This window comes from Diadema antillarum, unplaced genomic scaffold (assembly GCF_040938485.1).
Source record: "Diadema antillarum isolate AM-2024a unplaced genomic scaffold, OU_Dant_1.0 seq00000169_RagTag, whole genome shotgun sequence".
Classification (NCBI taxonomy): domain Eukaryota; kingdom Metazoa; phylum Echinodermata; class Echinoidea; order Diadematoida; family Diadematidae; genus Diadema; species Diadema antillarum.
The window spans coordinates 787,380-814,050 of record NW_027271238.1 but is presented as its reverse complement, the minus strand read 5'-3'; the positions used below and the strand labels follow the sequence as shown (position 1 = coordinate 814,050).

Below are 26,671 nucleotides of genomic sequence, written 5' to 3'. Positions count from 1 at the left end.
AGCAGTCTAGTTTTGAGAAAATTGGCTTCGAAGCTTAGATGTCTCTGAGAATGTCGGGGATCAGGAATTAAGTACAATAGATTAATTCACAAGGTCTTCAGCGACACAAGAAGTCTTGTGGTAAGAAACATTCTCAGAATGTGAAATGTGGACAGGAGGTAGTTGATCAAACTTTTGATTCCTCAACAAAATAAAAAAAGAAGATCTAATTTTATCATTTCTTAGGCAATTCTCTGAACTTGGCAGTTTTCCAAGCTTTGAAGTTTAGAGCTCTTTGTTTGTCTTTTTTTTTCAGGATAAGGAGGTAGCAAGTCTCACACCTCACACTGTAGTCTTAGCAGGACATAGTGTGTTCAGACTCTGCAGTAATGCTGAATTGACCTAATAATAGTCATCCTGACTCATATATGGTGTCACTGTCCAAATTTTTCCTTGGTACAGAAGTGTGGACACAAAACAAGTCATCCCCCAAAATCACATCACGCTCAATGTCATACAATGGACACTTTAAAAATGCTGGGGTTGAAGACACCGGATCCACTGATTGCAGTGTAAGAGATGGACACCCCTAAAATGCAACAAACACATAGGGAGCAACCGCCTGCTGCCCAGTCGACACCAACTTGTGGCATCGGTTCTGAAATTGCCCTGGCATCTGTCGCCAAATCTGCTGCTGCTGCCTTACTGGAGAATTCAAGACGAAAAGTACTCTTCTGTATGCAATTCCGTATGTTCACAAAACAAATCGAGATTGACCTGTAGATATGATTTCTATGCAAGCATCATCTACTAAATATCCTAAAAGAACTGAAGACGAAGAAGCGCCTTTGTCTGTGATGACATCTACAATGTATGGCCAGATGCCATTTGCCAAATGCATTTGCTAGGGCTTTCCGACAAGAACCACACACACAGAAAAAAAAAATGCACGCGTAAATGAAAACCCTTCAGTCCACTTATTTCCCTCAATGTGCATGTAGCTGATGCAATGGCAAGTCCAAAAACACCTTTCTTTCTCAACCTCTCGCTGTGTTTCACATGGCCCCATGGCCTATCCTTGCGGTTACTTCATCATAAGATACCCTCTTTGACAGAGCTGGTGTGTCATCTCGCAGAGTCAATTTGTTTTGTTGTCATTTGAAATTTTCTGCACGGGGTCTACGACCCGCTGGCAGTTTTTGCTGTAGGCTCCCTTAGCTCAGTCTGACTGAAGTCTCTGAGCTGCAGAGGGCGCCATTCGTCATAGGCAGCGTCTCCATGGCGGGTTCCAGCATCTCGGTGCCCTCGTACCAGGATACCAGACCCTGGCTCACTAGTTGCTTGTTCAGCGATTGCGTCTGCACAGCAAAGAGATAGCAAACATGGCAGTAGAAATGGGTAGACGTTAAAAGGAAAAGCATAAAACTGAAACATCAAGTTTTATTCAATGCTAGATTAAACAAAGAAGGTAAAAAGAAAACTATTCCAACAGAGAAAGCTGTATATCGTTGCTGGGGCGGCAAGACCTTGTATCTGAAATTTTGATGAAAAATGACTCTTTTGGATTAATGGTCAGATAATCTGATAAGTGATGTCCTGTCCAAATCCTAACTGTTTTACCCCCAAAATTAAGCCACCATAGCATGGCATAGGAAAGACTCTCCCATTTGATATAGTGCCTTGGCTGCCATGTTTCTTTGCTCTCCAGAACAATTGGCATTTTGTAGATACGAGGTCTTGTCGCCCCAGTGACAATAATGTAATACTAACAAATATATGTCATCTACTCATTCGTTTTATCTACTGATTCATCTATTATATATAGTGTAAACATATTCAAATATTCGTTGGGCTCCCCTGGTACTAGACCTCGTTCAAAAAGCTCACCTTGCCATAGCTGTCAATAAAGAAGACTTCAATGAAGGGGATGCCATCCACAGAGTAGCCAGTGATGTTTGCCTGCATCATACCGATGCTCTGGGCAACCTGCTCTATGTACACCCTGCACGTCTCGTTGAAGTCAACTTCACCTGTTATATGGCACAAGATTTCAAGGGGAACCAACAGAGATAGGGTAATTGTGAGATTGGATTAAAATTCTCCTGGCGGTGTTACAAAATCTCATACATCATTTTGTGTGTAAAGTACCATCTATAAACAAGTTAACATACAGCTTCAACAGTGCATTGCAATCGTATCAGGACAATTACCCCTTAGGGTTAGAGTTTGGGTTAGGGTTAGGATAAGTTCAGGATTAAGGTTGGGGTCAGGGGAAAGGTCTGGGGTAATTGTCCAAGGGGGTAATTGCCCTAGACCCCATTGCAATTGTAACGTGCTAGGCCAGGATCATGTATACAGCCAGATTTGACTATTGCTGCTGATGAAACAGTTCACAGATATTAATACACGTGTCCTCACAAGTAATTGGTTTACATACACTCACAGATTCCTACATCACTGTTCACAAGAGTCCATGAATTGATTGATCTCCTTGTTAGCCTAAGTTTCCCTTGCTGATCTGAGTCCACACACTCTTTACTTTGCGATGTCTGTCTTTTGACGGTGTTCAAATATCATAGACTTTGGGAATTAGGTTTGTATAGCAGCAGCTGGCAAAGCTGAAGTTTAATTCTGATACTATAAAGCTTTAACACCTGAATCCAAAAACTCCATCTGCCCTTTAACCCGTTAAGGGCGAGTCGCGAGTATACTCGGGTAAGGGCGCATGGGGAAATGCATGCTGCAGCAAAATCAGCCTGTCCTCAACGGGTTAAAGAAATTCTAATGGCATTCGTGGAAGGTGTACCAGGCATTGAGTTTCCAAGAATTTCACATGAGTTTTCATCAATTTCCAACGGCACACATGCAAAGTCTACCTGGTAGGGGAGCAATATTGCTCATGTAGCACTCGGTGGCCTGGAAGGGGAGTCCCAGGAAGTCGGAGCGGATCTGGCGCAGGGTGTACCCCTCCAGCCTGGCGTAGCCCCCGTAGTCCAGGAAGCGGACGTCGACTTCGTCGGACTCGTGGCTGACCTCGACGACCTGGGCGCGATACCAGCCGTCCATGACGGGAGCTGCACAGATGACACCATCTGAACGGACACGGGAGAGTGAAGAAAGTGGTTGGTCAATGCGGCAAGTGGAATTCTTAGGCCTTGTGAAGAACTTCTCTTCACTTGCAGGAGTGCTAGAACAAAAGCCTACCTCAGAACAGCAGAGGTGTCTAAGTTCTATTCAATGACAATTGCTCCCGCGACAACTGCTCCCATGAAATATTTACATGCTAAGCCAAATATAAATTCTACCCACAAATATAACCCCACCCTAATCCTAGTCCTCACATCAAACTGAAGTTTAAAACCCTATCACAACCCTAACCCCAAGTTGTTGGATAAAACTAGAAATGTCGCTACAGCGACTGGTTATACCCCCGCCAAACAACATTTCATAAGCTTTGGTCAAAACAACATTTCATAAGCTTTGGTCAAAAAACTGAGGAAGTAGTTAAATCCGCAAGATCTTTCCTTGATCTTCTGCCATTAATATGCCGTTACCATGGCAACGTACTTTCGGGTACTGTCGAAAAATGCGTCTTGCACATCTACAACCAAAGGCACACATCTGTACCAAGTTTCATGGAAATTGGGCAAAAACTGAGGAAGTCGTTTGCAACACAAAATTTCCATCATTTTGGCTCATAATATGTGAGCTGTTACCATGGCAACATACTTTTTGTCACTGTCAAGAAATGTGTCATGCTGACCTATATCCTAAGACAAACATTCAATATGAATTCCATGAGAATTGGAAGAACACTGATGAAGCAGTTTTGCCATGAAGCATTTTGCCCTATATTTTACCAATAACATGGCAACGCACTTTTTGCCACTGCGGAAATATGTGTCTTGCACATTAACTCTTAATGTGCCAGGCCCAAAACCCCTAATGTGCCAGAGGTTTTTACCTAATGCCAGAATGTTTCGAAACTGGACTGACAATGAAATTTAAAACCGCCATATCTCTGAAACTATTGACTGTTTTGAATTGAGTTCTACACAACATATATCAAGAAATGTTTGCTCTTTTGTGTCATGCAGTCAGTTTGCCACAATATCTATCTGAATCTGAAATATTGCAGAAATATTTGATACATCAAAAAAATTATTAGAAAATTTTGTGTAGTATGGAAAAAAAGAGTCAGTCTTGTTTTTTCTTCAATGGAACGCTCCCTTGACTCTGTGAGAAAGTTTTAGAGCAACATTTCCTCTTTCAAATGATAACAAAATTGCCTTCTAGAATTGTATGATTCCAAAGATACTAGCAGTTTATTTTGTCTTAGCAATTTCTCTTTCTGCCTCAGTAATTCATTCCCAAATCTGAGTCCTTTAGTCCCAGATCCTGTATTTGAAACTAAAGTAATTGTCCCGGGCCCTGGAATAGTGTCTTTTGTCCACCTGAGAAGGAAGAACCTGCTAATCCTCCTTTTGTCTACGCGGACCGCGGGCGTGCGTACTCTATTGAAATCGGCAGGCCTTTTTTGTCCACGCGCAATTCCTATGCTAGCGTGGGGATGATTAGTGACGTTCACCAAAACAAAAGGATGAAAGGCTTGACCGACGAACGAAAGCTGACCCTCTTTGAGGGACAAAATCAAAGCAGCTTCCCGCAGGACAGCGTCCAAGCGGAACAATGCGAGTGGAACCGCATAGACAATACACGCAGAGTCAATAGCATACACACGCGTGGTTTACCTATGAGACTTTTGATCCATACACATCTCGCAGAGGGTGCGCCCGCTGCGGAATTTCCCGATGTGAGAAAAATACATCTAGCTTAAAAATCGTGTATTTACTCAAAATTTTTTAATGTAAGCATGCTCATATTTTTAGTGGAAACGATGGCTATGCTAATCAGCTACCAGTAAATATCATTTGCAGTTGCTTGGTGTAACACATTACGGTACCACAAGAACTTAATGATCAATGCTTTTCTCGCTGTTCTTAGTCGCCGATCAGCGACCATGGCACGTCAGGAGTAAGGTCGCCGTTCAGCGACCATGGCACATTAAGAGTTAACATATTCAGATGAACATCTGTACCTAATTTCATAAAAATTGATCAAAAACTGTGGGAGGAGTTCGCGACGCAAGATTTGTACCCATTTTTGCCCATAATATGCCGTTACCATGGCAACGTACTTTTGGGTACTGTCAAAAAATACGTCTTGCACATCTACAACCCAAGGCACACATCTGTGCCAAGTTTTATGGGAATCGGTTGAAAACTGAGGAAGTAGTTCGTGACGCAAGATTTGCAACGGACCGCCGACCGACCGCCCGACCGACCGCCCGACCGCCCGACCATCCGCTGATTCCTATATACCCCCTTCAAACTTTGTTTGGCGGGGGTATAATAAGATCAGAGCAACTGACGCAGAAGCAGGAGCAAGTGTTGTGTCACCGTCTACTTCAGTGGTTTGCTTGAAAGGAGGTATAAGGGTTCAAGCCTAGGTAGCAGCCCTGTGTTCTACAATAAGATGTTATCCACAATGCTCCTCTACCACAGGTGTATGAATAGGGCTGCCACCTTCACAAAACAAACTAATAATTCCTGAATCAGGAAGATATTTATAATCTCCCATCTAGACAGGAAGAGACATTCAAAGTTTCATGAAGTCTCCTGCAGAATCTGGGAGACTAGGCGGCTCTGTACAAATGGGAATCACATAGGAAGTTAGGCTATTGCTGTTGGGGTTAGCACCTATGCCCTACAAAGATGTCTCCCTGGCTAAAATGCTACCCCAGGGAACAGAGATCAATGACCTGGGGGGTGGGGGAGTGGGTGGATACAAGAGGCCATAGCAGTGTGCTGTTAAGTGCTTCAAGCTCATCATGGTGTAAAACTGCTATTATAAAGTCAGATGACGATGCGTCTGACAACTGGACTGGTCATAAAGTGTGGCCCCCTCCCCTCTCTTTCAGACGAAGGCCAATGGTGGAAAGAGAAACTCACTTTCGATGGGCCTGGGCAATTGCGGCGTCATGTCAGCCTGCTGGTAGATCTGGGTCATGAGGTTGTCCTGGACGGCCAGTCCCTGGAAGGTCTGGTGCGTCGGCTGCTGGATGAAGATGTGACCGCCGGACACCACGCTGGAGATACGCACCGCATTGGTCATCTCCTCCGGCAGATGGAGCTGAGGGTCAGTCAGGACAACAACAACAAAAAAGAATTTAAAAAAAGTAGTATCCCTCTACCCCCTTATGATTCACTTTAACCACAATGCACCATCTCACCAGCACTGCACAGAAGTCCCTGGTGCTATAGGTGGCAGCCATTACTACACATACTGTGAAAGTGGAAATTTTCATGGTGTTGAAATTTTCGCACATATCGTATAATCAAAAGCCAGCGCAAAAATAAAAGCATGGGAATATTTTTGCTTGCTAATATGTTCATGTAGTTCGTGTCTTGATTCCGCAGGTATTCAAAAAATGCAAAACTCATCTTCCCCGCCCGAGCGCAAATATTACTTGTGTGAAAATATTTACTTTTCGCTCATTTCCATCTTATCTCATAAACTTTCCTTCAGTTAAGTGTTCACATTCATTTTATGTTTTTCTCTTCTTCTGTTTTTTTAATACACATTTCACACAGCATGTCAGAGGACAGCATCTTATGGCAGCCCTGCACATGTTACAAACTGCTGTTTCATTTGGAACGTGCTCCTGAAGAATTATCCACCTACAGCTGCATTTACACCATGTTACCCGGCAACCCGGCAGACCTGTTTCAGGCCACAGAGGAACAAAACGGGATGGACATGAAACAACACCTTAAGACGGGATAGGCAAGTGCAACAAGATTGCCATGGATGCCGTGTCAGATTTTTAGACTGTCAAAAAATTTGCCACGGCAGTCCCGGTGCTGATGAGGATCTTATATGCAGCGATAAAACTGGGTGAATGTAACAAAATGGGGCGGTACGTAATGAACCACAAAACTTGGAGGCTGTCCGAAGCGGGACGTGACTGAAAATATTGATAGTCTAGCCTGACCAGACGCCGTCAGAACAGTGTCTGATAGCAATATGTTCACTAGGGTGAGGACTGAATCGAAGACTAGAATGCCATGGGGGGAAAACATGAGAATGTCTCACCTACCCACGGCGAACTACGTTACAGGCAAATGGGGCTGCTGTGGCCTCCGGGAACATGGTGTAAACGCAGCTTTAGAATAGTGTCTCTCCTACAAAATGGCACATGCTAATATCTGAAAACCATCATCATTACATTTTATGCAAATTACTGCCAATCTAGTTTGTGGGCACAGCATTCTGCTTAGTAAGAAAAAATGTCTTTTATTCACATTTGCTCACCACATTTGCACATTATAGCATTTTATGCCCACTCTCCCTTTCAGCAGGGAAAAAATAAAATGAAATGGGAAACTGTTCGGGCCGCTCACCTGGGTCATTTCTGGGGGCTTTGCCTTCCTCTGCTGTTGCGTGTTGGCTCTCCTGTTCAAGTCAGCACTGGGGAACTTCTTCTTGATATAGATCAGGGCCGCATCCACCTCACCCCTCAGACCTGCATCCAGACATGGACAACAACAACAAAATAAAACCAGAAATGAAATAAGTGTGGTTACCACGGTAACATACAAACAACTACCAAGGAGGAAGGGCTAGTGAAAGTCATTAAGAATCGGACTAAGTTTGATACTTTGTTGCTGCATGGGAAAAAAAACAACAACAACATTCCTGTTCAATATGAGCCCTAGGAAATAGATTCAAAGGTGCAATATATCCATTGACTTGTTGTATTACTTGCTTGCTATCAGCCACTTGCAATGCAATATCACTGATAGCAAGCAGTGTCAATACCACCAGCACTTTAATAGGACATCTCTTTAATAAAAGAGATTGTCGATGCACAAATATTGAGCATGTAAACTACTCACTGTGAACTTTGGAGTCAATACATCAATTTTGTTTGCCTTAATATGGCCATTATGACTGGCAGGCTACGTGCAGAGCGCTGGCCAGCCAATGAGCGTAATTTGAGGAGGTCTCCCCACGTGTGTGTGTGTGTGTGTGGGATCTAAGACATTTTGTATCAATGAGTGTTTGAAAACCAAGAGCAAATTATGGAAACCACACCTTTTGGTTTCCTCATTACATCAGCGAAGAGGACACTCTCCCTTGCGCTTGGAAGAGTTGCAAGCGACTGTTCAGTGAATCAAGGGCACAGATTACGAATGTATACAGAGTAGATAAGCCACACTGTGGTCACACAAGCCTCAAATACAGGGATATCAACCTTGCAAAAAGGCATTGCAGCATTCTGATGGCCGAAAGAGCATATTTTTGGTTTTGAAAATATCATTTTTACCTTGCCTGTAATCGATATGTGCAGTACGCAAAACAGTATTTTCCATGAAACATGCAGTAATGAATACTGCAAAATAAAGTAACAGTTGGCATCCTTGCAAATGCCAACAATGATATCAGTTTACACCTATCCAGTCCCAACTACCATATTTCAATGGTCTTGAGCTGCATCTTTTTATATTCATTTTTACTAATCATCAATAGTATTAGTCAACTAAGAATATAAAATCCTTTATTACTTTTTAACCTTTGTTGTTCATGTTATTGTTTGGTTCATTCAGAGAATTTTCAAAAGCTTTATAAGTGCTAAATATATAACTGACTCTTATATTAGCGACATAAAAATACCTTGCAAGATTAAACATCTGGTTTCTTTCTCAAAACATCAATAATGACATCTCTTTTTTAACTGATTTCATACATTAAGCAGATTTCATGAATTTTACTGTTTCCATATAACCCTTCTCTGATATAAGATATGCAGTGAAATTCAGAGATGCCAAGTAAATAATGACGATAACATCAGAAGCAAAGTTCCCCATGACATGATAGGTTAAAAGGAAACAGAATAGCAACGAAATCCACCAAAAAGATCTGATGGTCACAAGGCCCATCCTCACGAGATGCGACACGTACAACAAAAGGTTGTGTCAATCACTTACAAAGATTTGGCCAGCATATTATTACAATGATAGGTTAAAAGTGTGGTGACACAGAAATTTGACCAAAGACACAGAGAAAAAAAAAGCATCTAATTCATGTAGTACAGCTTATCAAGCTCTGCATTACAGATTTAGTGATCTTCTTCAAAACAAAAATAAATGATACATAAAAAAAAATAAAAACTTGCCATCCACAACACAGATTTGGTGAGTGGTTGAGTACGGGACATTCTTCAACACTACGCGGGCTCCAGTCTTCTCCTTCAGCTCACGAATGTTCTTGCCCTTCAGAGGAAAAACACAACATACAACAGTTTTGTTTTAGAGTAAAGTGTTTGTGCCTTGTGCATCGCTAGCAACAATGGTTCAGAAACTAAAGTATGTTTTTTTGTTGTTTTTTAATTCTTCTTTTTTTAATTCTCATTTATCAGTTCTCATTATGCATTCAAAGAAAGGAATGTAGTATAGAGACTTGTGTTATATGAAGATTGTGTTTTCACAATGTAAAGTAGTTCGATTAAAAGAATGACTCATTCACGGAATCTGATAGGTAGATAGATACCAGATACATTTACTATCAACATAAATACACCATCTGATTAACAGAATATTTCACAGTGTGATTAAATTTTCACATACCGTAAAAGTTCCGTGTATAAGACGCACTATTTTTTCGTCGGAAAACGTTGAAAATCGGGGGTGCGTCGTATACACGGGTACAGTCGAATCACGGAAAAAAATCCGTCATGTACACCCAATTTTATAAGGCCAACTTGGGGCCATGTATGCCCATCGACATTTGGAAGGTAAGCAATCACTAAAACTTACGGATAAAAGAGCGATCTTTCAATCTGGACACACACAAAACCTGCAAATACGAGATAGACTTACATCGTCCTTGTGCAGTAACGATGTATCAATCTGGCCATAGACAACAGCTGTAACAGCACTGCTGTATGCTACCGATGTCAGTCTACCAAGCCACCAACAGCCAACCTAGTAGCTGGAATACGCGATGTACAGGTATCATTACTAAATTACCGATACCGTAAAACTTATCAATGTACTAGTATCAATATGGCCATAGACAAAAGCTGTAAAATACGGAGTAGGATCGACACTATGTCACCATATGTGAAGCATGCATGCATATCCATGTCGTTCATTTGCTCTCCATTTCACGAGTGCGAGGCCAGCTAGGATAGCATAGCTACACTAGACTGTAGCTAGCTAGCTAGCTAGCAAGCCTTTGGCAAAGGCAGCAGCTGCAGAGAGGCTTTTGCAATGGACTCGCGTGCACACAGCGATCGGATCGAAGCGCGCTTGCCCGTTGCGCGCTGTGTGTGCAAGTCCATTGTTCTCTGTGTGCGTGTGCTGAAATTATAGCTGCCTTTTACAAAAGGCTAGCACTGTGCATACAAGCATGGTACAAGAGACACACATGTTACTGGTAACAGTGCATGAGTGTAATTACCGTACGCACCGTACGTCTTGCCGTATGATCCCTCTGCTACACTTGTTGATGTTTTTCTTATTTTTCGTAATGAACCTTCCAGTCTGACATGTGTCAATATGCGAGACACCCTCTGCTATGTATGACAGCAAAGATCGTACCGTACACTCATGAGTACGATATGCATGATGACACATGTACCACGATTGAAAGGCGAAACAATAGCAAGTGAGTACCGAGACAAGTCTCGCATTTTGCGTCTTCCATATTTTGTTGATGTCCGATGAATACCGTTAAAAGAAAATATAAAAGGAAACGAAAAACAGAGCAAATACATGCTGCATTCTAGGGAAATTTTGAGCTGAAATAATATGTATGACACACGCAATATTTGCGTGGACATTTTCGTGTTTGTTTTTTTTTTAAATTCTAGGTCCGAAATTAGGGGTGCGTCTTATACACGGGTGCGTCTTATACACGGAACTTTACGGTACACATTTATGCTCTTCAGTACTGACATTAAAATAAAAATGAACAAACAGTCGCTTTACCCCATTCCTTAAATAATACATGAGTGCATACTATTTCTCAGTTCATAGTTACTATCAGTTTGGCGGCATCATTGTAGCACATGGCTACCAGTGACAAAGTTTGACTGGGGGATCATAAAAATAATGTACTTCAGTTCTTTAGCCGTATGCGAGCCTCACAGTTGAAAATACAGTATATCTGAGATTATATTTTGGATAAAAAATGTATCCTCTGGTGATTGGTTGAAAGGGCTTCACGTGATTACAGGTATTTTCAGCTATGTCAGAAAGTTGACACTCCATAAGTACTATTTGCAAAATGACGTCACTTCTATGACGACATTTTGCAAATAGTGTACTATTTGCAAAATGATGTCACAAAGCAATTCTGAAACTGTGCGCAGCTCTACCTGTCACTCTGTAAAATGTAACAATTTCTATTCAAGCGATTGTTACGTCACAAATGTAGTTCGACATTGCGCACTGCTCAAAGCGTCAGTGTGTGAAATGTATCAATATCTAACAGAATAATTGTGACGTCATAAAAACAATTCTGACATTGCGCGTTGCTTTACCCTGTGCGCTGCTGCATGTAGGATCTCTTCACAACATCACTTCCACCATGCGATTTCTCGCTTTGCATTTACCCCCATTTCCCCTTCTTTTGTTGGAATTTTTGATCCAAAATATAAAACAAATATACTTTGCCTAATTTCGAGTTTCTTGTTAAAACTATGAGCCTCGGTGCCTACAAAAGAACTATTCACTTCGGGGCTGCGCCCCTCAGTGAATAGTTCTTTTTGAGTCACCTCTGCCCATAGTTTTAACAAGAAACTCTCAAGGCCAAGTATATTTGTCTACTAACTAACACAAGAATCAAAGCAGATCTTGGCAAATGGCAAAAGAGTGCCTATTGAAATTATGAGGGTTAGTAAAAATGCAAATCCTTTTTGGTGTTTTTTTAGTTGTATCATTTGTTTTTTCTAGGGGTATTTGCCAATTTTTAACTATACAATCAGAAATATCTTTTGTGCAATTTCAATCTCAATCCCAACTACATAGCTATTTGAAGATGTCTGTACGTATGCACAGAAGACTACATTATAGATGTCTGGCCTCTCTGATTACATGGCCCTACCTAATCCACTTACCGCTTTACCAATGAGCCTTCCACACAGCTTGGTTGGGAACTCAAACTGGTACACCACGGGAGCTTCCTTCATGGCGGGCACCTGGGGCACTGCAGCCGGGCTAGCACTGGCCCCGGAGTCCCTGGACCCATGGCCACTGTCTATCGATGAGCCCTCACTGTTCACCTCTGATCCACCATCATAACCTGCCGAGTTACTGCATCACATAAAACGAAAAGAAGAAACCTATGTACACCAACGGGGTCTAAAAACATTATATTTGATTATGCACAATGTATATAATGGATACCGAGAGTGTTTTATGTATTGACAGAGAATTAATTTTGCGGCGCTGATTTATCTCCACTACAAGGAGAGAGCAAAGTCTACATCCTAAACATCAAATATCTTTTCAGGTCCTTGAAATAGAATCAAAGAACAACATACTGGGGTTCTCAGACCTCTTAACCTCTGTGAAGAAAAATTCAGGAACATTTCATTTCAGATTTAGAATGCTACAAATTTAATACATCATGTGCAGTGCATTTTCTTTGATAGCATTTAAGAAAAAAAAAATACAGGAAACGGGCATCTGTAAAAAGGTCTAAAAGGAGCTAAAATTAGGAAACGATTAAAAATGGTTGAAAGGAAGGCATTCCATTCTGACATTAAAGGGACTGTACAGTACTGGTTGAGGTAGGGATTCATGTTTTGAACATTCCTACAGCGCTGTAAGTGAGATAATGAAAAGCCTCTTATGTAATATGAAATAGCATGTAATTTTAAGAAGTATTCAACGTTTATTTGATGAAAATTGGTTTTCAAATGGCTGAGATATCCAAAAAAGTGCTAATATAAAAGGTGACATGCCACAACTTTATTAGTATCTCTTTGTTTCACCTTGTTTTTGGATACCTCAGCCATTTCAAAACCGATTTTCATCGAATCAACTTTTGATACCCCTTAGAACTGCATGCTCTGTGACATCTCATAGAGTGGTTTCTGAATATCTCACAAAACGTTAAAAGCTAAATCTTCACCTCGACCAGAACTGTACACACCCTTTAAAATCTTCTATTCCTCTTAGCTGTTGGGCCATGTCATAACTTGTTCTTTTTTTCTGTGCTGACATAATTCGCTGACATAATCTATTGAGTATTGGTGAATTTAAAACAAACAGAAAACAGAAAAACATCCTACAGAAGAAATATCAACAAGTAAATGTCCTTCATCTATTTTTTTTTTCAAATACTACACATTTCTACTTTACTTCAATGCCCTGTAACAAATGTAAAATCATTTTTAATACACCACCACTCTCTTGCCTGCACTTCAGACATCGCTTTGTAAGCCTCTGAATTTTTATTTTATTTCCTTTATTTATTTATTTTTTTTTTGGGGGGGGGGTTAGGGTTAGGGTTAGGGTTTAGGATGAATTTAGGGGGGTTCAATATGAATTATTTGTGTAAAGTGTCAGTTTGGTGTATTTCCTTCTCTGTGTCTCCCTCCTGTAAAGTTGAATTATTCATTTTGTTGTCAAATTTGAGGTAAACCAAGTATGGTTAGTCTTCGGACTTTTATTTGGTGTTTTTACAATAAAACTGAAACTGAACAGAATTGGATTTGAGCTTGTGAATTAATGTCATCAAACTGTCAACACAGTCACAAGTTTCACCTTTGTCGTTTCCATGAGCTTGTTATTACTACATTTGATTCTAGTACTTTTCCCCCATATAAGCCACACAAAGAGTTCGACATGACATACTTTGGTCCTTGAGCAGTATAGAAGACAAATGATAGATGGGACAGCTCTCATAAATCTATGAAATGTGCTAGTCTGTTAAAATCTTCATCTTTCACTCTCAGGTGAGCAGAATGAGTCTGCTAACTAGAAACCAGAATGGCAGACCCAGCGGGACAGTAGATGCACATTGAGAGGTCTGTTAACAAATCCCATTCAGCTGGGACAGTCCTTCGTGACCTCACTCTTTAATAAGTCTCATTTAGTAAATGGCAACGCGGGATGCATGAGATGGCTTGGAATGCGCGCTATGGGAACGGGATGTCCTCCGCACGAGTGTCTGATGATGTGGAGCAATCCCCGGTCTGATCCACGCAGGATCTCCCAACCACGGCAATGAGGCTCAGTGACCAGGAAGAAATGTGGATGGGTAGCGTTGGCAAGTGAAATAAGCATGTATAGGAAGTGGGGATGAATAGCGTGTAGTAGGGACAGGTACAATTTGTATGGTGTACACTGGAGCATTCGGAAGCTGGTTGGATAACCTCTGGATAAGGAGGGCAGGGTTTTGAATCGCCCTCACTTATCATTTTATGAAGTCATTAACACCCATGATCACCATCATTCATTCCCCTTTCAATACTAATTTCATTCCCATCACTTTGCATGAAATGGAGGCTTATCAAGGTATGACAAATCCACTTGCCCACTTGTGTGGGGCAACATGATATAAATGGGTACTTGCCTTCTAGGTGTTGAGGCCCTTGCCTTCATGCCCAGTCTGGTAAGTGGGTAAAATATCTTTGGAAATGCCCTGGCTTAAGATTCATCCATACATGCAACCAGTACAGCTACTATCATGACGAACATTACTGCATTAGTATGTCATCTCACCACAGGGAAAAGAAATGATAACTTGCACCACGCAGATCTTAATCAAGTTTCTACTGGTTTGGTATAATTTCTGCTTGCCTGTGTAATGTAGGAATGTAAACATGGATGTTCACTGAGTCACGTTGACAAAGCTTACTTGAGCATTCTTCTCCAAACATTATTTTCACTTTCAATACCATATGTGGGGCTTTAATTCCTTGTGCATGCACGTGTGTACGTGCAAAACTTTAGCTGCACTCTATACCACTTGAAAATGTTAGTTGAGTTATTGTCCGCATAAAACCTTTATAGCAGCGATGCTTCCGCATTAACCACAGGGTTTTGCCTTCTGTGTCTGAATCTGAATCCAGGTGAATGGTCTTCAACAGTTTTAGCAAGGAATAAGTGACAGGAATAGGCTATGCCTTTCTGGGAAGCCTTTGACTTGTTATCATTAAAAACTCTGGGAAGTTTGAGCTTTACACTATGGAATCTTGTACCAAATGGCATGATTGGGAAAAATTTGATGGTGGATGTTCAAAGCATTGGATGGGGTTTTTATCTTTAAAGACCCAGTAGTGACCATGCAATGGGAAGGCGGGCCCGACTCGGACATCATATTAGGGAGTCACCATAATAAATTGCATACAGCTTTATACGCAGCACACACGTGCACAGCCGAAAAATGTCAACTGGAGTTGAACGTTGCCAATGAGCATCCACTTTAGTGCACAAATTCGCTGACAGGCGATTCCATTCTAGCAGGCCTGCACTAGTCATGGTTTTCCCATGAATATACACTGTACCTGAACCTCTGAGTCAAAGAATGAAGACTCAAGCAGGCCAACCTTCCCACCATGCAGCCTCCCCATGCTTACAAGCATGCTTCATACAATTGTATGACTTGATATACCACTGTACTGAAAGGAAGTCCAATGTTCACATTTAATAACCGCTGCTGAACTCCTTTACTGGACCTTGGATGCAGAACAACTGTGCTATAATTAAACTTTCTACTTTTGCAATGACACATAAGAACAGATAACTCTTGGTACATAAAATACACAATACATATATTTCTTTCTTTCTTTTTCTTTGTGGTATGCGTGCATGTGTGTGTGTGTGTGTGTATGCATGTAATATCACAGACAACACTGACAGGGCTCAAAGTAGATACTCCCAGTAAAGATCCATCACATATTCTCAGTTGGTTGTTCCATTAAAGCATTAAAGCACTAAAAGTACTTCTTTGCACTTGTTGGACCAGTAAACACTGCATGAGCTATGATGAAATAATCTCACATTACATGAAATATACAAAAGTATTATTGTTTAAGTTTGTACAGTGAGCAGTGAATGTCGTTCACTGGTTAATCACCAAGAAGGGTTCCTGTGGAATCTTAAAATAGCTGCCTCAGTTTAATATGCAATCATGACATCTTTATATATGTGTTTGTTTTTTTTCATGTGCATCATACAAAAATTAAACAGAAACTCAAATCAAAATGTTTCCATACCGACCTACAGAGCATTTGACTTGAACCTTCATCATGGATAATGTATCAGGACATTATGTTGACAATGAATACAAACAAAAAGATAAGGATATTCATAAAATAGGATAAGATAAGGATAGATTCTTTCCGATGAATGTAACATTACATGTAGTAATATAGTTACACGAAGGTAGCATCATCAGCTGCATTAAAGATGGCCCATTATGGTCTTTAAAGATCATCATGTTTAAGATAATTGCTTTTCTAATGGCATTTAAATACTGCACTTTCTTCAGTTTTCATTTTGCCATGCTCAAAGTATTATTGATTTTTTGCTCATATCTTTTGCTATTGTTCTTTCTACTCAATAAGAAACACATCACCTTTCTGATGTGTTTTCTCCTTAAGACGAGGTACAGAGACGCAACTAGTGCTACTGTTCAATTCAATTCAATTCACTTTATTGATAATCATAAAAATAGAAATATATACAGAGTAAAATGTGTCGGGGAGTTCACAAAGAAACCAAAGGCTTGATCCCCTTTGTAGAGTTTGATACATAAGAAATTACATGCAACTGTCTCAAATACAGGCAGGTATACCTAGGATACAACACAGTGTTTTATGTTAGGTGTGTTTTGTTTCAAGTTGCTTTCCCAAAACAAATAGTACATTAATTATCCCCACCAATATGATAGCAAGTTGAAGATTCACTGGGTTGGGAGCGATGCAGTTCACATCGCCCACATGCTTCGAGTCACCCCGTCATCAAGACAGCCCAGATCGCACTGTACACCTTGTTATCTCCTAGCAGCCGAGGAAGAGCTCTGGCAATGGGGCGCCTGCGTGGGATGACCCCCGAGTGCTAAAGGACACGCATTCACGGCGCATACTTTTCTTCCTCCATCCCATCACAAAACACGCTGGCTGCAGTGGAGTGGCTCTCTGCCGCTAACCAACTTGCGCTGCCACTGCTACTGCTACTGTTACTGCTACTGCTACTGTTACTGCTACTGCTGACTACAGGCATTGAAAGCTTGCACAGGAAAAGTACTCTTGTCTTCAATGACTGACTGCATGTATTTGTAGGTAATCAAAGTTGCAAAGGACTTATACCATTGATCTATTGGGTGGGTGACATTATTATTTTTATATGTACATCATTGCTTTATTGATCACCAATTAAAGTAAATGATCATCTACTAATTCGTAGTAGTTTATAAGAGTACAATTAACATTGTACAATTTAATGTCAATACCCATATATATTATCTTTAAACCATAAAGCAATCATTCTGTTGACAAGTGTTTTTCTGTTTTCTAAAAATCTATTTATTTATTTTTTATTCCTGTCACAAAGATAGTTATCTTCGTGTCAATTCATGTTTCTGAGCCAAGTCTGTGACACAGATGACGATTTTACACAGCACAATTGGGCATTACAGGTATACATGGCTTGTCAGTACTGAGGCATAGCAATCAGCTTGAGATTTTTCCCAGGTAAGCATAGTCTGCATACACAGACCATTGATGGAAAACAATGAAAAACTGGAAGCAGTAGATTTATCAATGTGCTCAAAACACCTGTACTTTCTGATATTCGGTAAAAGCAACAGTCCTTCCATTATGAAGAAATATATAATCTCCTATAGATGCACTATATTTCTATAGCTGGTACATCAATACAGAGGCAGGATCTGTTCCTGTACATGTTCAGTTTTGTTCGTTGGTGGCTGTTGTGTGTTGTTGTTGTTTTTTAAGTCACTTCTCTATGGGTCAATCCATGTCAAATCATCCAGTGCTTGTCACCCGACCCCCTCCGATTTTCTTTAAAATCGCACCAAATATTCCCCAAAGTGTCTGACGGAAAATCCCAAAATATTTTGCCCCAAGGTCAATTGGTTGCTAAGATACAGCCTCACATAGCAACCGGTGCGCATTCAAAAAAAATAGTTAAAAGAAAATTAGGCATTTTTGATTGATTGTGGTGGCATGGATATTTATGCAAAAGTGTTCATTTTCAGGAAATTGAGAGAACTTTATAGTCTTTGCAAGAAAAACTGACTGTGACGCGAAATTGACTTTTCGTTAACGTGCACGAGGTCACCGAAAATGGTGTTAAATGTTAATTTCCAAAATTTTGATGCATATTTAGAGGCTAATATCTTCCACATTTCATCACCTTAGGTTCTAATATATTATGCTGTTGAAGGCTTTGACTTGCTCAGTAATTTTGAAAAAAATCGGCGCATTCATGCCCACCGTTTTTACGAAGAGCGCCCTCAAAGTTGACAAAAATGAAAAATGTGCCAAATTCAAGGTCACGGATCATCCTTCGTCCCACCTAGGAATGGCACCAATTTTTGTGTATTGATAGACATTTACCTATATTATCTTGGGTTACCAAAGAAATTTTGCTCCCGAAATGTTCAGTGGCAAATTTACCCTACCAAAAATGGTCGTAAATGACCAAATTCCCATGTAATATCACATATTGGGTTTAGAGGACATTTCAAATGTCCAGGCTTTCAAGATAAAAAGGCCTAGCCCTGTGTTATTTGCAGTAGGGATAGTCTGTTATACATATTTTAGTAATATACACCACAAAACACTTTCATTACATAATAATGACCTTGAAATTTAATCCAAATTTTGATAAAAACAATAAATTGCTCCATTTTCCTCATTGCTCTGCATACAATATTATGTAATACGTGTTTTGTAACACTTTTCACAGAGCAATATTTCAAGAATTATGAAAGCTGACAGCCTACCACATTAAGGTTCTAAAGTATTTGTGCTCTTCTTTCAGATTTTGTGTCAATTTGATCATGAATGTTATACCCTTGACCGTGAAGTGCTTCTAAAAATAGCTGTAAATTTGTTAACTACAAACCTACACACAATCATGAAAGGTGTATTATGGCATGCTATACTAAGCTGTGATTCTTTCACAAACACAAAAGCTTTTTATGGTGTAAATGTATATACTGGAATTAATCTATACATGCTTGCAAGATATGTTACAATTAATTACTTTGTTCTGACAATGACCCTCAATTTCAATCAAAAAAGGGGACAGTAATATTTTGTGATTTTGTGTGCATTTCCTATGGAAAACAGTGCTTTGTGGTGAAACTCATAAAAACTTGACCATTTTTACTATCTATAACTTTGATTGATTAATTCTATTGTAGTTATGTTAGAAAAGTGGGCTGTGACAATTTCCAATAAAAAAAAAATGGTTATGATGTAGAAAATACATAAGAATTGAAATGATTTTGGAAGTTTTCATAAGTTACAGAACAAATCCCCCGAAAAAGAAGACTCTCAGTCCTTTTAATGTGCATTTCACAGGCTAGAATAAGAGTCTTATTATGTTGGGCGCAATGTCCATAATTATCAACTATTATTACGTACTTAAATACAGGTCTTTATGGAGAGGAATAGGCATTTCTCATGATTTTGAAGGTCATAAATCGAGGGTCATTATCAGAACAAAGTAATTGATTGTAACATATCTTGCAAGCATGTATAGATTAATTCCAGTATATACATTTACACCATAAAAAGCTTTTGTGTTTGTGAAAGAATCACAAGATATAGCATGCCATAATACACCTGTCATGTGTGTAGGTTTGTAGTTAACAAATTTACAGCTATTTTTAGAAGCACTTCAAGGTCAAGGGTATAACATTCATGATCAAATTGACACAAAATCTGAAAGAAGAGCACAAATACTTTAGAACCTTAATGTGGTAGGCTGTCAGCTTTCATAATTCTTGAAATATTGCTCTGTGAAAAGTGTTACAAAACACGTAATACATAATATTGTATGCAGTGCAATGAGGAAAATGGAGCAATTTATTGTTTTTATCAAAATTTGGATTAAATTTCAAGGTCATTATTATGTAATGAAAGTGTTTTGTGGTGTATATTACTAAAATATGTATAACAGACTATCCCTACTGCAAATATCACAGGGCTAGGCCTTTTTATCTTGAAAGCCTGGACATTTGAAATGTCCTCTAAACCCAATATGTGATATTACATGGGAATTTGGCCATTTACGACCATTTTCGGTAGGGTAAATTTGCCACTGAACATTTCGGGAGCAAAATTTCTTTGGTAACCCAAGATAATATAGGTAAATGTCTATCAATACACAAAAATTGGTGCCATTCCTAGGTGGGACGAAGGGTGATCCGTGACCTTGAATTTGGCACATTTTTCATTTTTGTCAACTTTGAGGGCGCTCTCCGTAAAAACGGTGGGTATGAATGCGCCTTTTTTTTTCAAAATTACTGAGCAAGTCAAAGCCTTCAACAGCATAATATATTAGAACCTAAGGTGATGAAATGTGGAAGATATTAGCCTCTAAATATGCATCAAAATTTTGGAAATTAACATTTAACACCATTTTCGGTGACCTCGTGCATGTTAACGAAAAGTCAATTTCGCGTCACAGTCAGTTTTTCTTGCAAAGACTATAAAGTTCTCTCAATTTCCTGAAAATGAACACTTTTGCATAAATATCCATGCCACCACAATCAATCAAAAATGCCTAATTTTCTTTTAACTAATTTTTCTGAATGCGCACCGGTTGCTATGTGAGGCTGTATCTTAGCAACCAATTGACCTTGGGGCAAAATATTTTGGGATTTTCCGTCAGACACTTAGGGGAACATTTGGTGCGATTTTAAAGAAAATCGGAGGGGGTCGGGTGACAACTTTTCCGAAAATTGGATGATTTGACGTGGATTGACCCCTATATAAACATCTCCCTCAAAGCTTCTTGCCAAATGATTATCACTGTGTGGTTCTGGACGTATGATTGAGTATCTTCACAATGAAGAATTCAAACAACGGCATGCGGTATGAGATTATCATTAACCTTCCGTTACATTCGATCATCAATAGACATTCATGCTCTTTAGGCATCCTCAATGCCACCACATGATGCAGATCTCACTCTTCTCTCTGAGGGACTTTCAAAACGGAAAGTGCCCCCAGCTTAATGGGTGTGCCAGGACAAGCATAAATGTCAGCTGCCATAACATCTTCATTTGGCTTGCTGCCAGGGGGCATTGCCCTCCAGACAAATTTCCATTCACATGATTGTTTTTTGCACGCAACCATTCTTTCCTTGTGCACTGTTTTGTTTCGTTTTGTTTCATTTTTGGGTGTATGACGACAGATGTGATTATGTGGGTTGCCACAAGGTGTGAAGCTGCAGAAGCAATGGGTCTGAGGTATGCGAGACTATGCCGTGGATCCAGAGTTGGAGCACAACAGTGAGTATGCTATGAGATGTAGAGGATGACATGCATTGAGCAGTGGAAGAAACAGCGGTGACCCATCGGAGCAATAAGAGATGAGAAACTATACTGATGGTACAAGCATTGCCTCAGCTACATCCCTCTGATATCAAATATCATTCTCTTTCTCAAATATTCATTTCTGCTAATGCACATGTTCAAGGTTTATTCAACACTCCTACTGAATGAGAAACATTCCAGCACATGTACTCTAATATTCCTCTCAAATGTCAAATACAGAAAAAAAAAACCACTACCATGGTATTTCAGTCAAAACACATGACTAGTCAGAGGCATCTTTGTCACGTTTGCCCACTACAAAATGGACAATGGCTGCTACAAGCTACTCTTTGATTTTGAAGCTAGATACTTTATGACTTGTAAAAATGAGTGAGCTCCAGTTTTAAACATAGATCCTGAACAAACACAAGAGCGGTTTTTGTAAAGGGAGGGATGTGCTACTTAACACTCATCATCAAAACATTGATCCTTGGAAAATTAAACCACTGCCCACACATGAACAGGATTTGGTATGCACTGACAAGAACACACATAATCTAATTAATTAGATTCATTTTACATGGAACTTCCATGACAGGAGAAAAAAAATTGAGGTGTTTTTTGTGTGTTTTTTAAAAGATGCATGTGGTTAACTTTGTTTACTTACCACTGATGTTTCCTGGCAAAAGTCTATAATAGAATATATTTTCAAAGAGACTTCACAGCCAATAAATTTGGTTCACCAATTTTTTCAAAGCATCTAACGAGTATCATCTTTCGCAACGCCAATAGAGTTGACTGTCAGTGACAAAAGAGGGGTGGGGGCATGGGGGATATAGGGGGATGGGGAGGGGGTGGAAATGGGTCATGAGGGTGGGAGGATACCAAGAGAGAAGAGAAGAAAGGAGTAGGAGCAGGAGCAGGAGCTTAGCTGTGGCGGAATGTTCTTGCCAGCGACCATGCCCTTTCATTGGTCCAGCCACGCGAGATGGGCCGATTTATGCTGCTCATCAGCCAGACCCGTTTAAGGTTCTTGGGCGACAGACTCGCTCACAGCCTTCAGAGTAGTGGAGCAGCCCTGCGTGCGTTAGCGAGAGCAGCTCGTAGGTGTGTGTATCGGCACAGCCGCAAGCAACGATGGAATCAGCCATGTCATGCACAGCTAGAGCAGGGTGAAAGGGATACCCTTCACAACATAAATGGGTTACCTATAATTAGAACCGCAGAGGTGCGTGTCTTTTTTTTTTTATTAAGGGGATCCATCTAGCCAAGGGAGACATACAACGGTCTGTCATTCTCTACCCACAGGCTTGTCTGAGGCAAACTCACCCCCTTGCATGCCAATCCAATCCTATAATCATCATGAGATGGTAAACTACACAAGACATTGATATTCACAAGCAAATTTCCTCCCTGCTACGAAGTGGGAAATCACATCATCCTTTCAGGTTCCTCTTGCTCTCTTTTGGCAATGAAGGTGTTGCTAGAAGAATAAAAAATGACAGTTGGAGTTCCTCTCTTTATCATGTACCATCCTGATACTGACCATGATTGAGTAGAGATGTCACCATATGACTTATATTGAAACGACCCCTATGATATCTTGTGTTTTTAGACTGTCAATTTTTAAAGAGCAAATAAATTATATACTTCCAAGATATCTGGGTATCTCTGACATTTATTTAATTCATTATAAAAAAAAAACAGTTCAGCTTTATAAGATCTCCGAGCATTCTGCATCCTTGAGCAAATTAAGATCATTTCCGGTAGAGAGATATACCATAGTTTTATGAATCTCTTGATAAAAAACAATATCTAATGTGATCAATGTGGGGCAGAGCCTTCGCACAATGCATCAAAATCTGCTACCCACAATACCTGCAAGCTGCATAACTTACTGTAGTCTAGTTTAATTTGTCTTGTGCCTCAACTGCTTAAAAGCATGGAGCTCTAATACATTCAGCCACACAGTCTATTTGATTTGTAAACAATCTTAACCCATCCCCGTCAGCTCCCACAAAAAAACGTGGTTTTTATTATTTATGACCAAAAGAGGGCGTCCTAGGACCTCAGGCTTGGCCAGGAGCTGTAGAATAATTTTAGCCAATCACAGAGATCCTTACTGGGACTCAGAAAAATAATTTATGCAAAGAAACATATTTTAGAATGTCTCTTATTGGCCAAAACACCTGCCAGGGGTTCGAGCCTGCTGAGAAACTAATCAATATTCATGTTTACAGCGCGCATGTATCTTTGTTGCCCCAGCAACTGCAGTGATTTCTTACGCGCGGTATCGTGATATCGATCTCCTCATAGAGTGCTTGACGATATCTCCTTGTGTGTGTACGTGTACTGCTATGCTATGCTTATGCTGGGGCGGGCACAGGGGTGTGTGTGTCGAATTCCATTTACGTTAGTGAGTGTGGGTAACTTCTCTAGGTTTCCCGTCCATTTCTCTCTCTCTTTTCTCTCTTTTGCTTTCGTATCATTCTATATCTTTCATTCTCAGAGAACAATCGTACTTCTGAGAGTGTTTTGTTCATTTTTTCTAAGTGATTATCTCGTTTGCAACAATTTAGAGGTGAGTTTTTGTCCTAGTGTTTGTTGAGTTTTTTGATTGAACACGATGTAGCTTATCTACGTATGTGCGCATAACATCGTAGCTTGTGTGGTACCCACTCGTTTGTTTTCCGTGTAAGCATTTTTGCCGTAGTGTCTTCATCGTTCGTCTTCCAAGCATCGTGTTTTCACCCTAGTTTTTCTCATCGTAGTTTTTTACCTCGATTTTTTTTATGGGTGCAAGATGTTCTGTGTATTTTTTTCTACGGTAATATGCCATCGTTGATGATCTTCGTGTATTCATTACTAGTTTTTCACCTCCGTTTCGTTTTTGTGTACAACTAATGTCTGACGTGGCGTAGTTACAACTATGTTTAGAGCTAGTAGTTAGCTAGGTCTGCGATGTCTGTATCGTTTGCTGATATGTTTTGTGAGCTGAGAGTGACTATGATGGGAGTGATATTCAGGGTTTTGCTGTGGTTGAGGTGATGGCAAGATGTAATTTATTTTGTGTAACCATGTATGACATTGATGATGGCGAGTAAAACTACGACACGAGTAACCTAGCCTAGGCCAATGCAAATGACGAGAGCTAGAGTGACACTGAAGAAACGGGGGCTGATGCTCGCTCGTGCACGGGAGTGGTCTAGAGACCTGCATTACAGTTGTGTATTTATTTTTTTTTCCTTTTTCTTATTCACTCGGGTATTGTGCTACCAAAATTCGTGTCTCTGAAGAAACTCAACCAAAAGCTTGACAACAAGTTTGCATCAGGTCTATTCTGTAGTACTAGCACTAGGTTCTAGATCTAAATCATAATGGCGATGCTAATTTAGTTTTCATTTAGAACTCGATGAAATCCATTTTCTTTGCTCATTTTTCAACTGATAAATTATTTAGAACTGTACTTAAATTCTGATGTACTGCATTCACCATTGTAATAAAAAAGAGCCTGCTGATCATTGTATCCTTTTCATTTCCTCCCTATCCTTTTGGTTTCCTTCCTGTCACTTTCTTCTTTGAAGTTTGACCCTGGATGGAAAAAAAAAAATCCCATCTTGCCATGTAAAGACAGAATACATAACCATCATGAAATATCATGACATTGAAGTAATAATAAGAAATATTCAAGTGACCAAAATACTTGTTTGTGAAAATAAATAACAAATGAAAGGTGATTTCTTATGGAGCAGTTCTTTCAAATGTCAAACAGCTTCGATAATGAAGCAAGTGAAATCTGAAAACTATCCTGGCAACAAGTTGAAATTGATAGGGAATTCTGACAAAAACTGTCACACCATTTGATGTTTGAATTTGTCTTTTTATTGGATGAGGTTATAAAACTAAGTGCCGCCGATAAAATAACAATCCTCTCAATTTGAACAAGAGCAGTAGGGTGGTACACTAGTACGACTCAGTAAACAGCTGATTATTTATGCATCGTATCCATGGGCAACTGCGGGGTAACTGCAAGAAGGCGCAGGAAATTAGACTTGAGTCAAGAACGACTATTTATTATTATTTTTTTATTCAAACTATTTTTTTTCTTGGACTAAAAAAAAACCCCAAAATATTTCATATTACGCTTCTAAAATGTAAAATGACTATATGAAGTCTTTTTATCGTGATTTTATGAAGAATTAGAATTATTAAAAAAATATAGATACTAGACGGGCTGAACAAGGAAGTCTAATTTCACCCCAAGAATTTGCAACACACCGCATCTCGGGTGCATTCCTATCGTTCTTGCCGCACTCTCACGATCACCTAGCTAGGCCATGTGCACAAGCCAGTCACATGTTCACAGTACACATGTTGTTAGCCAGTTCACCGATCTCATTCCTGATCTCGTGCGTGTAGAAAATTCTCTCAAAACTAAGCCAGACATGATTTTGGAACATACATTACAATGTCAAGACCTTTTCAGTGGACTTTGAATTCGCTATTTGTCTGTTTTAGCTCTTGAATGTACGACTTCGAACGTCCGATTTGTTTTTCACTACACCACGTGGAGTCCCGGGTTTTCTCAGCCCCATGCTTCTCCACACATGCACGTCACACTAGCACTGTGTACCTGTGTACACACACAAGCCATCGCGATCGAAGTTTGAGCGATAGCGATAACATGTGCGGAGCAGACATGCGGATTTCAGCACAGGGTAAATGAGTAGTTGAACGTATCACGATTGTAAAACAAATCTTTTTGTGTGTCTCTGCAAATTTGAATTAGGCTATCTCAGCATAGATAGATTATGATACATTACAAAATAGATTAGCCATAGCAAGAACTTGCTTACATGAGAGTTATTAGATAACGTTGCAAAATAAAAACCCCGTCATTGAATGGAATGTTCCAGAGCTATCTCGGGGGCGGGGGGGTGGGGCTCGAGGACATTATGGACACGTCGATTCGCAAGTGGGTAAGATGTGATTACAGATGGCTTGAAATGAAGAGGATTTATCAATGAAATACACAGAAACAATATTTTTTCATAATTCCTGCACAATTTATTATTTCTTTTTATAAAATTCACATAAACTA

The 26,671-nt window shown here is 39.9% G+C and overlaps 1 protein-coding gene across 1 annotated transcript in view; it reads right to left on the bottom strand.

Annotated features, from left to right (window-relative positions):
- Positions 1-237: 237 nt before the first annotated feature.
- Positions 238-26,671, bottom strand: part of LOC139728212 (uncharacterized) — a 58,054-nt gene continuing 31,620 nt past the window's right edge. Inside the window, exons 3-9 of the mRNA XM_071639177.1 lie at positions 12,164-12,359; positions 9,218-9,314; positions 7,443-7,564; positions 5,991-6,171; positions 2,856-3,071; positions 1,867-2,009; positions 238-1,337 (exon numbers count right to left, since the gene is read on the bottom strand). Of these exons, the coding sequence (XP_071495278.1) occupies positions 1,194-1,337; positions 1,867-2,009; positions 2,856-3,071; positions 5,991-6,171; positions 7,443-7,564; positions 9,218-9,314; positions 12,164-12,359 (1,099 nt within the window). The 3' untranslated portion in view covers positions 238-1,193. The remainder of the gene's footprint in view (positions 1,338-1,866; positions 2,010-2,855; positions 3,072-5,990; positions 6,172-7,442; positions 7,565-9,217; positions 9,315-12,163; positions 12,360-26,671) is intronic.